Source organism: Manis pentadactyla, chromosome 3, assembly GCF_030020395.1.
Source record: "Manis pentadactyla isolate mManPen7 chromosome 3, mManPen7.hap1, whole genome shotgun sequence".
NCBI classification, from domain to species: Eukaryota; Metazoa; Chordata; class Mammalia; order Pholidota; family Manidae; genus Manis; species Manis pentadactyla.
Genome location: NC_080021.1, coordinates 75,577,148 through 75,592,960, shown reverse-complemented (window position 1 = coordinate 75,592,960; position 15,813 = coordinate 75,577,148). Strand labels below are relative to the sequence as shown.

Below are 15,813 nucleotides of genomic sequence, written 5' to 3'. Positions count from 1 at the left end.
TTTGGAACCTGAATTAGCACAGTGGTGCTGGAGTTCACTGTGGGTGAGGAGCTATCCCTCCAGGAATGGTGGGCCTGTGCCTTTGACAGCAAGACAGTTTGGGAAACACTGAAATTTGAAACTGAGGAGAGACGTGTTTCAATGTTTTTCCTTATTCCACCCATGTTGTTATTTGCCCATTTTCTATTTCTTGAACCTTGAGAAAGCTTAATAACTTAAAAGGGTAGGAAGAAGTATGGTTGAATTAAAGTCTAGAAATGGCAAAATAGTATTAACTGCAATTTGTCCACTGGTCGGGTCTGATTGACAGAAACATACAGGTGGTTAAAAGTTCATTTAAAAAATTCATTACCCAATGCACCATTCATCATAAGAGTCATTTTTATTGATTTTATATGATTATTATATGATTTTATATGATTATTTTTAAATTGTAAAAATATACGTCATAATGGATCAGATGTTCCACAAGTTAAAATGCCATTTCTAGGTATGTGAGTCCCAAAGTTGTTTCACTATCAGTTAGCCTTTCTGCTTGAAACTACCCTAACACTTTGATAGATTTTGTTCACTGAAGATCCTTTCTCTGTAACGATTGACAAATTGAGGAATTTCTGTAGCTCATACCTCTTCTCACTTACTATTATGTTTAATATTTGAATTAATATTTGAATACTGTTTGTGGAATTAAGAGTACAACCCATGTGCTCTCTTCCCCTCGTAATTGCATACCCTGTATTGAACTTGAGGCTAACTTTATTCATTTCACATGTTTTAAGCTATCCCTAAGAATTGATTGATATTTTTCTTTTTCTAAAGTCACATTTAACAACTTGGCTCAAAATTCCTAATAGATATATAGAGAATTAATTTATTAATGTCAGATGTTGGATGATTTTTTTGGTGTTATAGAGGGTTATATGCATGCACATAAGAAAACACTGATTACTCTATAAATAAACAGTAGTGAAGAAGCAAGCATAAAGGTTGGTAGTATATGGAACAAGACAAACCCTAAAATCTTGTATTATGTCAGCATTCCAGGCAGAGACAATCTTGTGCTGCTGTAAAAAGTAGGGTGCAGTCAGCAGCACTGTGGAAGCCAGCTGTGCCTTCTGTGCCAGGGCCTGGGATGTGAAGAACAAAGGCCCTGCAGGTGTTTGCACTAGGGAACTCAGTGTTAAGATGGGTGACAGATAAATAATGTATGATAGTCCTGAGGCATGAGTGGGCTACTTTGTTGAGCCCAAGGAAAGAATGGAATAGAGGGAGGAGGGTACGGGGAGAAGCAGATGAGGAAGTTTCCCTACATATGGTCATATTTCGGTTAAGTTTTGGAGACTGTATAGGGCTTGATCATTTGAAAATAGGGGGAGGGGAGAATATATGCAAAGGGACCGAGTGCAGAGAGAGCCTGTTGTGTCTGGTGAACTACAAGTTACTGGCCAGGGAGTTTGGGGAGGAGGTGAGGTGAGGTTCAGCAAGAGGAGCTTGGAGATGAGGTCAGATGCAAATTGTGGAGGGCCTTGATTGCTATACTGAATAGCTTAGATTTTCTATCCTGAAGGAGGTGGGGGTTCAATCACCAAAACAGCTTAAAATGGGGAGTGATGTGACATAAGGTTTTGAACTAAGAAGTGTGCATTTTAGAAAACTGACTCCAGCATAGCAGTGCAGAGTTTGAATTAAACAAGGGAGCATTTTAGTCAGGGAGACCATTTGGAAATACTGCTGTACATGGGTGGGCAGTGAAGATCTGCACCAAAGTAGGAGTACTAGGAAGGAACAGATGAGCTGACAAAAAAGATGTCTGGAGGTTGAAATAACAGTCTTTGAGGACCAGTGGCTGGATGGTGGTAGAGTCTAGACCTCAGTTAGATTTATCTTGCCACAAAGACCTATACAGAATATTATACTACCAACAAAACTGTACAGTTCACAGAGTAGCCAAAAGCTACATACAAACTGGCTCTTGGAACATTCCTTTAATTATAGTTTCTTTAATGATGTCATCCAGGGATGCCCAAGAAAGACTGAGAGGCTACCTTTCATTCATATGAAACTAAAGACTAGAGTGCCCTGTTGTATTCCCACTGGCTTGCTTAAGATCTCAAACATGGAGTCTTCATTGATGGACTGTGAATTTTCTACCTAACTACAAATTTGACAATGTGAAGAATGACATTAAAGTTTCTTTTTCTAATTTAATAGCTGTTACAAAACTGATATTGTTTCAAGTAACTTTTTTCCCTTTTTGCTCAAAAGATCTGTTATACTAGGATAGTATTCTGTTAGGATAGGACACTGTTGGAATCTTTCTCTTACTGTGAGAATTCTGACCATTGTCAACTTTCTGCAGGAGGATGCTGAGGTGACCAAAGCTTTTGAAGAAGATATAGAGACCCCACCTACAAGAAACATTCCTTCTCCTGGACAGCTGGACCCAGACACGCGGATCCCTGTTATAAATCTCGAAGATGGGACTAGGCTGGTTGGGGAAGACGCTCCTAAAAATAAGGATTTAGTTGAATGGCTGAAGCTGCATCCTACTTACACTGTTGATATGCCAAGTTATGTACCAGTAAGTATTACAGAGCCCAGTGTTGGGAGAAATCTTGCTAGGATAGTCCATTTTATTCTCTCATATGGCATAGAAATCCCTGTTCCCTGTGCCTTTTGCTTGAATTTCTCATCTCAAAGGTTTTCCAGTTTTTGTCATTATATACTTTAGAGAAACTGGCTTCAGGGCAGCTCTGGAGTTACTTGAAGATGCCTACTATGCATTTCCATACTTTTTTCTTCTCCCACCAACTAACATAATTTTTTCAGTTACCTTTACATGGTGTGGTTTCCAGGCAGTCTCGTTATTGGGATAATACTCATGGATGTGCTTCAGTGGGCTCCAGACCAGATCTGATCAGCACAGCATACTAAGAGCTGTTACTTGCAGAGATTTGACCAGCTAATGCAGCCCAAGATTTTATTAGCTTTTTTTTTAAAGCAACTAACACTTATGTCTCATATTAAACATTAGTATCTTCAGATGATCTGTCACATAGACGGTTTGTTAGCTAGCAGAGCATATCTTTTACTTCCTATATTTATCTGATTGATTTTTAAAACCTAAACATAGGATTTTACATTTTATTTTATTGAGTTTAGCCTGAGTTGAGTTCTTGCCACTCAGAAGGCCTGCTCCTGCAAAAGTTCTCCCATCCCTTTGGTTGGTTCTCCTCATGAACAGTCTTGTGTCCTAGACATGATTCCTCTGTATTCATTCAAGTCACTGAGTTGAAATTACCAAAATACTAAAGAAAGTTTCATTTAAAAACACCATGACTTGGTCGAACATTTGGAGAAAAGACTTTAAGCGAGGTTATTGATAGACCAAAGGAAAAGCAGATTCTCAGCTTACTAAATGTTTGTTTAGTTCCCTCATGTACTGGAAAAAAAATGTTTCCTTTAAGGAAAAATATAATTTCTAATAATCAAAATGATTCTTGAAACTTTCATAGTAATTGAAAATAGCTTGACTGTTCTCTTCATCATTTATAAAGGAAAGAATAAGTCCTAGGTACAGTTTTTCTAAATACATTTTTCTTTTTTGCAGAAGAATACGGATGTACTGTTTTCCTCATTTCAGAAACCGAAACAGAAACGACACAGATGTCGAAACCCTAATAAATTGGATATAAACACTTTGACTGGAGAAGAAAGGGTGCCTGTTGTCAATAAACGAAATGGGAAGAAGGTAAATGCTGGGGAAGGGATTTGATACCTATGTGATTTCTTATTCCAGGAAAAAGTGTTTTATCCTGACATTCTTTATAAGGAAAAAGAATCATGTTTCTTCCAGAACATGCATATATGATATATGTACGTATATGTGCATATATGCAGATGTGAAGGGGAAGAGGGAAGAATTTATGTGTTTTTAAGTCATTTTTCAAATGCTTCTCAGATGGGTGGAGCTATGGCACCTCCAATGAAAGATCTACCCAGGTGGCTGGAAGAAAATCCTGAATTTGCAGTTGCTCCAGACTGGACTGATATTGTTAAACAGTCTGTAAGTACAAATCCTGCCTTTCTACCAAGAAAGGGTCTGTACAAAACAGTTTCCCTGAATTTTTCTTTATTTTCTATTCACCATTTAATTATTCAATTATAACTTATTCTTAGCTTAAAGAAATTATAAGCTACATTTTCCTACATCATTAATATATCATCATTTCTTATATCAATGAATCAATCCAAAGTGAATTAATTTGACAGCTGTGATTTAAAAGGATTGTATAGAAATACACATTTGTGGTGTTGAAAGTAGATTTACTACAGTAGGAACACCCCAGGTAAGTCTACTTAACAGACCATCTGTGGAATGGAATTTATGGGGGTTGAGACCATTAAGATTAACTGTGATATCTGATTTGAAAATAAACATAAAAAAATACAATTCTGCCAAACCTTTTTTTCTATTTCTTTGTAAAATTAGCAATATCTTGATTCTTTTTGTTTACCTGTTTATACAGTAAAATTCTTTTTTTTTTTTTGGTGTACAGTTCTGTCTCTCGTAATACATGTATACTTTCTTGAACTGCCACCATAATCAGAATACAGACAGTTCCATCAGCCCCAAAGCTTCCTTGTATTATTCTCCCCACCACCCCCAGCCCCTGGCAACAGCTGCTCTCTTCTCCATACCCAGAGTTTTGTCTTCTTGAAAATGTTCTGTAAATGGAAGCAGAAATTTTATGTAACCATTTTGAGAGGACTTCTTTGATCAGACTGAGGTTCATCCAAGTGGTTGCATGTGTCAAAAGTGTGCTCCTTCCCATTGCTGAGCGGTCCTGCCTTGCATGGAGGACCCTTGGGCGTGGGTGTCATCACCCAGGTGAGGATGCTGGGGCCGTTCGCAAGACTTGGACAGTTTTGAGTAGACCTGCTATATACATTTGTGTAGAGGCTTTGTGTGAACGTACGTTTTTGTTTCTCTAGGGTAGATACTAAAATGTAATTTTAAGTTTTCCATATTTTTCGACTTCTGTCAGATGTATTATTTCTCAAGTTATGGATGCAGATGACTTGACATTTACTCACTGATAGTGTAGCCTTTAACAGCTCCAAAGAGCCAGTGTAATGCAAAACAGGATTTTTCCTTTCCTAAATCGGGAATAATAGCTTATGTATCTCCATCCAGAATGTCAATTTTCAGTCGTCGCAGAGGGGCACATTGACACTGTTTTCTTCGACAGTCATTATAGCCGCTGTTTGCTCCCTGTTTGCTTCAGGGTTTCGTTCCCGAGTCCATGTTTGACCGCCTGCTCACAGGCCCAGTGGTGCGGGGCGAGGGTGCCAGCCGCAGAGGGCGGAGGCCCAAAAGTGAGATCGCCCGTGCCGCGGCCGCCGCCGCCGCCGTGGCCTCCACGTCCGGAATCAACCCTCTGCTGGTGAACAGCCTCTTTGCCGGAATGGACCTCACCAGCCTTCAGAATCTCCAGAACCTGCAGTCACTGCAGCTAGCAGGCCTCATGGGCTTCCCCCCGGGCCTGGCCTCCGCGGGCAGCGACGCCAAGGGCGCGGGCGCCGTCCTGCCACTCATGCTGCCGGGCATGGCCGGCCTGCCCGGCGTGTTTGGCCTAGGTGGGCTGCTCAACAGCCCCCTGGCGGCAGCCCCTGGGAGCGCCACGAGCACCCCCGGCCAGGCGGACGCGGACGACAGTGCCCCCAAGGCGGACGACAAAGGCCATGGGAACGAGGACGAGAACAAGGACTCTGAGAAAAGCACAGATGCCCTTTCGGCCCCTGACTCTTCGAATGGCTCTGCGGGCGCTGCTACCGGCCCGGCCGGCCTGCCCTCCAACCCGCTCGCCTTCAACCCTTTCCTCCTGTCCACCGTGGCCCCGGGCCTCTTCTACCCATCCATGTTTCTACCTCCGGGGCTGGGAGGCTTGACGCTGCCCGGCTTCCCCGCACTAGCCGGACTCCAGAGTGCCGCGGGCGCCAGCGAGGAGAAGGCCCCCGACAAGGCCGAGGGCGGTGCCTTCCCGCAGCCCGAGAACCCAGAGGGCAGTGACGCCGACGAGAACCTGGACAAGACGGCGGAGTCCTCCGCCTTAGAAGACGAGATGGCACAGGGTGAAGAGCTGGACTCGCTTGACGGGGGGGAGGAGATGGAACACAATGAAAATGATGAGTGACCAGTACCAGTCCGATTAAAGTGTTTAAAACTTTTGACAAGTGGTAGTCCTACTGTTTACACTCACAGTTAATGTTCATACCTAGTTTTATAAGCTGTTCTGTAACATAGTGTAGCAAAAAAAAAGTCCAAGTCATGTTTATACAGGTGTGTCAAAAGGTATCTTGGTCATTAAGTATTGTGCAGTGCATTATTTATTATCCCTAGGAGAGATGAAATTTGAGAGGTGATCTTGTCTTTTTAAGGAAACTTACATAATGCTCTGCTTTTCTTCTTTTCCTTTTGGTACCATTGGTATTATAATAAAGAGCAATTTGTAACTGAGTGGCACTAATGGAAGGAAGTGCTGCTCAAAGGAAGTATGAAGTTATATATTTAATTTTTAATTTTAATTTTTTTGCTGTGAAGGTCAAGATGAAATTTACCATACATATCATACTTGCTCATTTGTTTCCCTATTTTGACTGTATGGGGGTTCCCACATTTGCTCATACACACATATCCATACACTCTGACAATCTCCACGTTAGTGTGAACGTCTCTGTCCCGAGGCGCAGCAATAATAAGGCAGCTGTTGAATGTGAAGGGTCCCTTTGGAAATTAACCTACTGGGAGGGTTCTTGCCAGACAGAACTACAGTTCCATTGTCTTGTGGTCTTGTAATGCACTGGTATAAACAAAATAAATAGATGAGTAAATAAAGAGTGAGAGAAGAGAGAATCAGGTACCTTTTTTAAATTAAAGGACTTTGTTACTTTAGCCACAAAGCTAAAACAGCATTACCTCAGCTCTAAACTAGCCTTGAAGTTTACAGACATGACTTTGTAAATGTATTGTTTTTCTTTGTTGTGATGTCCTTTTATTTTTTTCTTTGAAAACTGCTATCATGTAAGATAAAATGTAAATTGCTGCCAACTGTAGTAATGATGCTTTTAATAAAAGTGACCCATGATATGCAGCGATGTAATTATAGAATGTAGTATGTAGGGGAACTGGTGTTCACTCTAGTTTTTGTATTCATAATAGATGCAAATACAGCATTCTGGCCTTTGTACAATTTCTTGATATATCCTCTTATACCAGATGAGCTGTTAGTAATATGCTAAGCTGATTGTCTTCAGCCTAGACAGGAAGAAAAAAACTAAAATTACCTTCACATAATTCCACTCCAGATATCTCAACAGAACCACACACAAAAACCTCCTATTACTCCCTCAAAAGGGCATCTGAGACTGAGAATACTTTAAAATGTGTGCAGTGTCTGATAATGTGGTACACTGAAGAACAAAAGGGCAAAGGAAAAATGAGGCTTTAATAGGCAGAATATCTAGGTCATTTATCCTCAGTTAATGGGTAGGAAAACACAATGCTAGAGTGTCAGCAAGGGACACAAAGGCGCCCTGGTGTGCTGTGGACCAGTGCTTGATGCCAGAAACTGTGGAAAAGCCATGTGGAATTTAAAAGGACCCACTTAAGCGGTCACGCGTGCACACACGCACGCGTGTACAGTCTGGGGAGCTACTGATTTGTGCATCCCTCTGTGACTTTTGCTGTTTGAGGTAAAATATAACTTGAGATCCTCTGTTTCCACCTTTTTATGCCAGCTGGCCAAAGCCAAAGCCTTATTTCCATGTGGTTTTTTTAAGAAAGGGGAGAAGTCATGGGTGGTGTGCTCACTCCCTACACACCCTCCCCAGTCTACACACAGTCCATCCCCACCTGGTATGTTACAAGACAGATTGGCTCAATTCCTTTCAGACAATGTGATTCGGTTAATTTATATCCCAGCATGAAAATATACCCATTGTGATTCTGGAAAAGGAACAACTTGAAGCCTCCACTTTAGAGAGCCTGTGGTTGCTTTTGTGCATCATTACTGTTACCTCTTAGAAAGTCAACAAATGGATAGTGTGCATTGGAGGGAAGTGCCTTTAAGGGAATAGCTTCTGAACTGGAATTCTTCGAACATGGAAAATAAGGCTAGATTTGCACAAAGTATAGTAAATGTATATATTTAAATAACTGAAAGGTTTTTTTAGGCCTTCAAATAAGACTTAGGGAGAATATGTTTATTAAAGATCATAAAAGGTTCTTTTTCTAAAATTCTTTATGGTATTGAAAGTTTTCCTATTACCTACTGTAAATAGAGCATAAGATATGACTCCATCCCTGACAGAAGAAAATATTGAGAACAATGATCATCTTCAAAGCAAAGGCATCAGTTGCTTGTGGCCAGAAGGAACCCTGAGTTGATCGATGGGTCAGCAGCCAACTCTGCATTATCAGGGATTTATCTGTTAATGCAGCTTTAAAGTCATTCAGTTTTCATGTTGGAAAATGCATTTTTTTCTACTAATGGAATTAGTCCTTAATATTAGATCTTGAATTTATCTAAGTAAGAAATATTTTAAATTCAGTCTACTTAATAACTAGCGTTCATTGTGTAGTTACTGTTAAATAAACATGAGGAGCTCAGGGCTTTCCATGGCATTGCTGCTTCATCATTTCTCTGTGAGGGAAGTGCTGTTCATGAGGAAACAGACTTGGAGTTTAAGTAACTGACCGACAGTAAATACAGGAGCTAGATTTGAGCCCCAGCAGTCTGTCATCAGAGCCTACTCATGGTTTCCCCAAAAAACTGCTCTCTTAGGTCCTTGAAAGAAAATTATTACATGATGATGAAATGTTAGTATATTTTTACATTTTTTCCCCTCACCCATCTGTAAAAGGTCTTAAGTGTCTGGTTGGGAATTAAGAGAGGTAGAGCCTGGAACAGGTGTGAGCTCTGACTAGAGTAACTTATGCCCCAGTTACCTACCTCATTTAAATTTGGATTATCTTGCCTCCATATGAGTATTTCTATTCTATGAAGAAATCAAGTCTTTAAAAAAGATGAACTTACTCAAATAAGCCTCAGAGTTAGTAAATTGCAAACTTGGTCCAACTGCAAAGCCGGCACTTAACTGCTGTGCTAGTGTAACCACCTGCTGGGTGCTCTGTGCTGGATGCTGTTTTAGTGGCAAGACTGTAGCAGTGAAAACCAAACAGATTACTCCCCTGCTGTCAGGGAGCTTCCCTTCTAGTAGGAAGGGACAGGTGATAAACACAGGATGGAGGAAAACTATTAAATAAGGTGATGGGGTAGTCAGGGAGGAGCTCTCTGGGGATGGGAGAAGTGCTTAAGTGATGAGAAGCAGTAGCCGAAGAGCTGGCTGGAGACTGTTCCAGGCAGAGGAAGAGCCAATGTGAAGATCCTGAGTTGAGCGTAAGCTTGGAGAGGGGCCGACAGGAGGCTGACCACCTAGAATTGGGAGGCAGGGGCCAGGATGGTCCCGGTAGACGGCTTGGGTTTCTGTTGAAGTGCTGTGGAAAGTCCTTGGAAGGTTTTATGCAGGAAGTGGTATGATTGTATCCAAGTTTTTAAAATAATCGCTAGAGCTGCAATGCAAAAAAAAAAAAAAAAGCTTGTAAAGAGGAGTCGGGAATTCCAGCTGGGAGACTGGTGGCAGCAGCCTTGGGTCCAGGCAGTGGGCAGTAATGGAGATGGAAAGCAGAGGGTGGATTTGAGATGTATTTTGAACAGAGCCTCCATTTTAATTCTGTGAATAATTTGAATCAATTCTTCAGGATTACTCCTTTTGAAATACACTCAAAGGTAAAACCAGCAGGTGAAGAATGACCACTCTGCTTTTTTAAAAATTTTTCAAAGAATTCTGTCATTACTGTTACCCAAAAAAAAGAAACTGGGAACAGAAATTTTTCCTTCTGTGTCTTATTACAAAATTATCTTTTCAGTTCAATGAAAATTATTAATTACCTTTGGGAAGACTGTTTAGAAATTATTCCTAATAGGGAATGAAGGTAAGAACATACGTGTATTGTTGAGGAGTGTGTGTATACAGTGAACTTTACAGTGTCTCTACAGTCATCAATAAATTTAAATTAGGAAGGAAAACAATGTAAATAAATGACTTCTACTAGCAAGCAGTTAAAAGTTAGGGCATATTCACTCAGCTTGACTCTAATGAGCAATTTTATGTATTTTCTTAGCATAGATAATATTTACTACAGTTTCATAGACTAGTAAACCACATTTGGCAAAATAGATGAATAAACTGCCTTGTGGAGTATTTAATCTGATATGACTCCTTCAGTGAAAAGGATTTCAGTGAATATTTTGTTGGGAGAGTCACCCAGTTTGGAGATTTTTATGGAGGATGTTGATTTTCAAAGTAATTTGGACTGTTTAAGGCATTGGGACATTTAAGGTTTGGGCTGAACTTCTTTGGTCTCTCACTCATTCTTGAGTCTCTAAACCAAAAGTAAAAAAAAGTGCGTATGTGTTGGCAATGTAGCTCTGCCCTCCCGCTGGGTCTGCTCGTCTGCAGATCTCACTTGAGATCTATGAAAGTAGAGTTGAATTTTAATGTGCGTCTCCTTAATCTATGAATGTTTACCATGTAATTTAAATGACATTGAAGAATAGGGTAATGACAATTAAAACAGAAAATGCAGTATTCTTTCATCTGATATCTTTATCCTTGGAACAGTTTACTCTTACAACTTGTTCAGCTCCTGAGCTAGTTGAAATTTTCATCAATCGAAGATGGGGACTCCATCTCCAAATGCTTGCAGACATGTTACTTAAGTGGAGGGGTGTCTCCCCAGTAGGTTCCTTCCTGTGAACCTTTCTCATGAGGTCTTTACTGGGCTCCACAATAAATCTGTCATGGTGAATTTTGAGTTCTAGTTAAAGGGCAGCATCATAGGTTTCTAATGTATAGCAAAGAGAAACAGTAAGTCAGAATATTATTTAGCAATCACTTAATACCCTACCTTAGGTGGCTTCCTCCATTGTCCCTTGTCCGAGTCTGCATTTTGATGGGAAAGCTCGATTTCAAAATTACAAATGAGAGAAACCTGACTCTGCTGTGACTGGAGCCAGGGATAGCGGTGGCTCTGCATCCTTTGCAACCCCAAACCATCTCATAATTGTCAGCCGCGGCGCAAGAGACTTCAGCTTGGGTATTGGGTGACTGAAACCTAAGCTGGCTATATAAATTTAATAGCTTGGGAGTACACATCACATTTTAGAACAAAAAATTCATCCTGTTCAACATGTCCCACTGTGTTTCCTAAGGAGTTAGGAAGCTCTTAACATTTTCCAATTGAACATTTTCGCTTGGTAATAAGGCACTTGGGAGTTAATCCATAGCACACCCAGTGGGTTAGGTCAGTGTTCTTGCCACCACTCCTTTACCTGGTGACATAGGGTCACTTGCTCAAGGCCAAGTGTTGGAAGACAAGTGTGGTGGAGAGAACTAGAATTTAGACTTCTCCAGTGTAGGTGTGTCTAGCTGTGGACTGTCTGCTAAGTAGAAACCTGACATTTGCAGTGGTTCAGATCCACAATCTTAAACAAAAACCCAGAACCTAAAATAGAATGAGCCACTCACTTTTTAATAACCCACTGATGTTATGATCTGAAAAATGAACCAGAAGTTTCCCGAATCTCATGCTGCTGCAAGACGTGTAAGTACTAATAAAGGATGGCTGCAGATGTTCAAGTTAAAAAAGCAATGTTTAAGCAATTATGAGCGTGCTTTACATCCATGCTGACTTTATGGTCTAACCTATGCAACTGGTAGTCAAAATATTTTGCACCTTATTCTTTATTCTCTAGGATTTTTGGATGGTGACTTGTATCTGAATGGCCTTAAAAGGCAGCCTCAGCCAAGTCTGAACTGAAGGTTCCTGCAAGGATGGGAAGGAGCCCCAGCAGAAGTGTGTTCCTTCGACAGTCTCCACCCATAGGCTTTTTCTGCTGGGTTGTAGCACTGAAAACAGATTGGCATGTCCGTAGTGGCAGAGCTAATGTTCTCTCACTAGGCAGGGGCCCTGCAAGGCAACTCCAGGATCCTTTCCATCTTTGTAAGCATTCCCGGAAAATGAGAGGTGCCCATTGTGTCTGACTGCAGAGCATTGTTCTTCCCTAGACGAAGCTGGCCTGTTTCTCAGCAACTCGGGTTCTGCTTCAGCCATGGCTGGCTTCTGAGGAGCGCACTGACTCAGAGCAGCCTGAAGGGTTACATGAAAGCATTTAAAAGTCTCCCTTTCCCCTTAGTCTCCAAAATGCAAACCCTATTTTCTTCAGGAGTCCTATTTTGTATAGAACCTGTGTGTTCTGCAAGAACACCGAATAATAGGGCAGTGACAGATGACTCAATGCCAAGGTGCTTGGCTCTGCTCCTCAGCCCCCAGCCCGCTCTGAAGGAAAGCATTCCATTGATCATCAGAACACGTGGCGGTGGGAGAGGAGGACACAACAAAAGCTGAACTTGCTTTACATGTCAACCAAAAGCTGTCTGCTGATCGGAGATGTACACGTGTCAGTTGCTGATTACCATTCTTATCCTCCTGCTGGGGATAGTTACTGCCGAAACCTGAATATTGTTTATGATGTCAGGGAAACAAAAGCGTTTGTTTTTTTGTGGTTCAGGAGCAGGCCAAAGGAGCAAAACACTGCTGACCCACGCAAGGTGGGAAGGGCCTGGGAGACCGAGGTGTAAAAATATGCAAGAGAAGAGCAACTCTGAGCACCATCTGCTGTTTGTCCTTGTGCTTGGAGCTCAGATGACTAAATGGCTAAAAACTCACCTTCAGTTGACACGTTTTGAACATGCCTGTACTTATTTCTATATGTATGTTTGCATGCATCAGAAAGCCTGCTCCAAGTCGGTGCCTGTTGTATTTTATGCTGCTGTATTAGCATTAAAGCATACAGGAGAGGAGGGCACGGGTGAGAGGGGCACGCATGCTATTGGACATGTGCCCAAAGATGGGAACTGCACACTGATGTAGCACATTCATTCTCGTGCATGATACAAGCGGGATGCTCTCCTTGTCCTCAAGGAGACACGGAAATCCACCATAACTTGAAGGTTAGGCAGACTTACAGTTTTAATAGCTGTTAAAGGCACAAGTTATCCTAGCCAGCTGATTGTCAGTTGTGGCTGAACATGTTAAATAATTAAGAAGATCCTAAGCGCACAGATCCTGGGAGAGGGCAGGCTCCAGGTAATTTTAGCTCTCTGTACCTGACGACCTCACTCAGAGCATGGACAGCTTAAGCTAATCTTGTTACTTGAAGGTGAGGCCATCTAGGCTTCTGAATTACTGCCCCAAAAAAAGTTTAGAAACTTCAGTTAAAGGACTTATACATCAGCCTCTCCTGTATGAACATGGCCATGACGCCACTTCTCTGGAGTGACACTAAGAGTGGCAGCAATAGCCACGCTTGGTTTCCCTGCTGCCAGCGTTCACAAGCTGATTTCCTTCTGGGCTCGGACACTCTTGCCGGATGGATTCAAGGGAGCCATGCCGTGCTTTGGGCTTCCTGCTTGAAGCCACCTCTCTCTCTCAAGGACACATGTCATGGAGTCTTTGTTTACAAAGGACACTTTTTCTAAACCTCACTAGAGAAAGGGAATAATAGGCATCATTCTTGTTCATAAGTAGCAATCAGCTAGCAAATATTTAATGTGCAGCTGGAGGGTGTGCTGGGGTCAGGGTGACAGACAAAGAATGTAGTCAGGGTCTGTCTTCACTCTCAAGGGCCTTAGCACATTGCTGACGTAGTTAATATAAATTACGTATCTGCCTGCGATTTACAGATCTCAGGGCACTTACGCACGCATTATCTCAACCGATACAACTTTGAAACTGCAAGTTGGTTGTGACTTTAGAGATTACAGATGTTAAGGCTCAGCGATCCAAGGTTAGCAAGTGGGTCTTCCAGGGAGGTTTCCGGACTCAAAACCCAGAGACCTTTCTACCAGGTTATGACACCAAGCAGGCAATTCCACGGCAGACAGTGTGGCTGCCCTGAGCTGGGGATGATCCTCTTTGAGCCTTACCTGTCCTCATTTGTCAATTTGGAATAATAGTGATTTGGAATAATAATGATACCAATCATCAGTCATGATAATGCCTTCGTTTATAGTGTTGTGTGCGGGTTAGAAATAGTGAATATGCAAAGTCCTTAGCGGCTGGCACTGAACTGACACTAAATAAAATGTAATAACTTTGAAACTATCACCACCTAATGAGTTCCAAGGAAGTGGCACAGGAGAATCTGGTATGAATGCACTGAGGAGGTGGCTGGGATGCCTGGGTGTGTAAGAACCCTTTTATAGACATGAGGTGGGTGCCAGGCCTGAAAATACAGGTGGTTCTCAGCTGAGAAGACCCATGCAGAGCCCGGAGGGGGGCGTCAGGCCAGGTAGGAGGCTTCCTAGAGCTCTGGCTCTCAAGCCCTAGAGAGAAACACAGTGCTGGGCCCTTGGACATATTCATATTTGGATATGAATTTTTTTCAAAATTTCATTAAATATAACATATTCTTACTCCCTCTAAAACACTCTTATCTTTTCTATTGTATCCTATTTAGTTAAAAATAAATTATCCATCTCTAAATTTAATTTTATGATTCAGTAATGGGAGGTGGCCTGCTCTTTGAAAATTGTGCTTTCCAACAAGGCTGCTTACCCTGGCTCAGTAGGGGGGCTTTGCGGGAGGGAGGTGACGGTGGCCCCGGGTCCCCTGCAGTCGGATGCACAAGGTGTGTGTATGTGTATTTTTCTATAAAGAGTGTCCTTAAGTTTCATCTATGACTCTTTCTTTGAGAGGGTAATGAGAAAGAGAGCGGGAAAATTAGATTTGAATCGATCAGGGATCACATTTAATGTCCCTTAGAAATGGGAAACTGTTGAAAGCCCAGGCCCTGAAGAGGAAAAACCAGGCCACAGTTAAGCTGGCTCCCCACCCCCAGCACCTCTGGGACAGAGGGCTCCTCTCTCCATTGTCTCCCGGTCAGCAGGCATGACTGCCTCCCTTCTCTCCCGCACATAGTGGGGGAGCATCTACCACACAGGCCTGTTTTGAAGACTGAATGAGGTCATGCATGTGCAACTACTGAGCAGAACTGGCACAAAATAAACACTTATAATGTCAACTATTGTGCATACTGTCCCTGCATGATGATGGTACCACAGAGAAGGTTGTCCCCATTGTATCTGCCCAGCTCTTGTGTGAGCATGTGTGTTTGTCTGTAGTGGAATAAGTTATTTCCCTCATTTGTTAGCATCGTGGCCAACAAATTCAGGGCAATCCAGTAGAACTCTAGGCCTCTCCTGGCCCTCACACAAAGCTGGAAGACAGAAATGACTCCTTTCCTCCTTGTCTGGCTTCTGGAAGCAGGCATGGGACCTGAGTGGCACCCCTGCCAAGCTAACCTGGGTGCCCAGGCGCACCTGCCCCTGCCAGGTGGCAGACAGCACCCACAGCCACCACTCCCTCACCCTAACATGCCCAAGACCCACGCTTGTGTTCCTACTCGTCCTTTGGCATAAAAATCAAATTTAAACAAAGTAGGCCTTGGAGAGTTGCCCTTAGCTCCCCATCCTTGAGGAAGAAGCCCAGGTAAAAGGGAAAAGGCCTCTCTACATGAGTCGTTTGCCTTCTGGAGAGTCGAATATCTGTCTTATTTTAAAAGCCCCCCCGTATTATTTGCTACCATGCTACTCAGTCATGAAGGCTGGGCCGCACGTAGCTGCAGC

At 42.3% G+C, this 15,813-nt stretch overlaps 1 protein-coding gene across 5 annotated transcripts in view; it reads left to right on the top strand.

The window, feature by feature from the left end:
- CHD7 (chromodomain helicase DNA binding protein 7) overlaps positions 1–7,148 on the top strand; it is a 193,253-nt gene extending 186,105 nt beyond the window's left edge. For 4 of the 5 annotated variants that reach the window (XM_036907541.2, XM_036907539.2, XM_036907543.2 and 1 more), the window contains 4 exons: positions 2,360–2,581; positions 3,611–3,751; positions 3,962–4,066; positions 5,289–7,148. In XM_036907541.2, coding sequence (XP_036763436.2) covers positions 2,360–2,581; positions 3,611–3,751; positions 3,962–4,066; positions 5,289–6,197 — 1,377 coding nt within the window. In that variant the 3' untranslated portion in view covers positions 6,198–7,148. The remainder of the gene's footprint in view (positions 1–2,359; positions 2,582–3,610; positions 3,752–3,961; positions 4,067–5,288) is intronic. The other variant, XM_036907542.2, reaches the window with a different exon arrangement.
- The last annotated feature ends 8,665 nt before the right edge of the window (positions 7,149–15,813 follow it).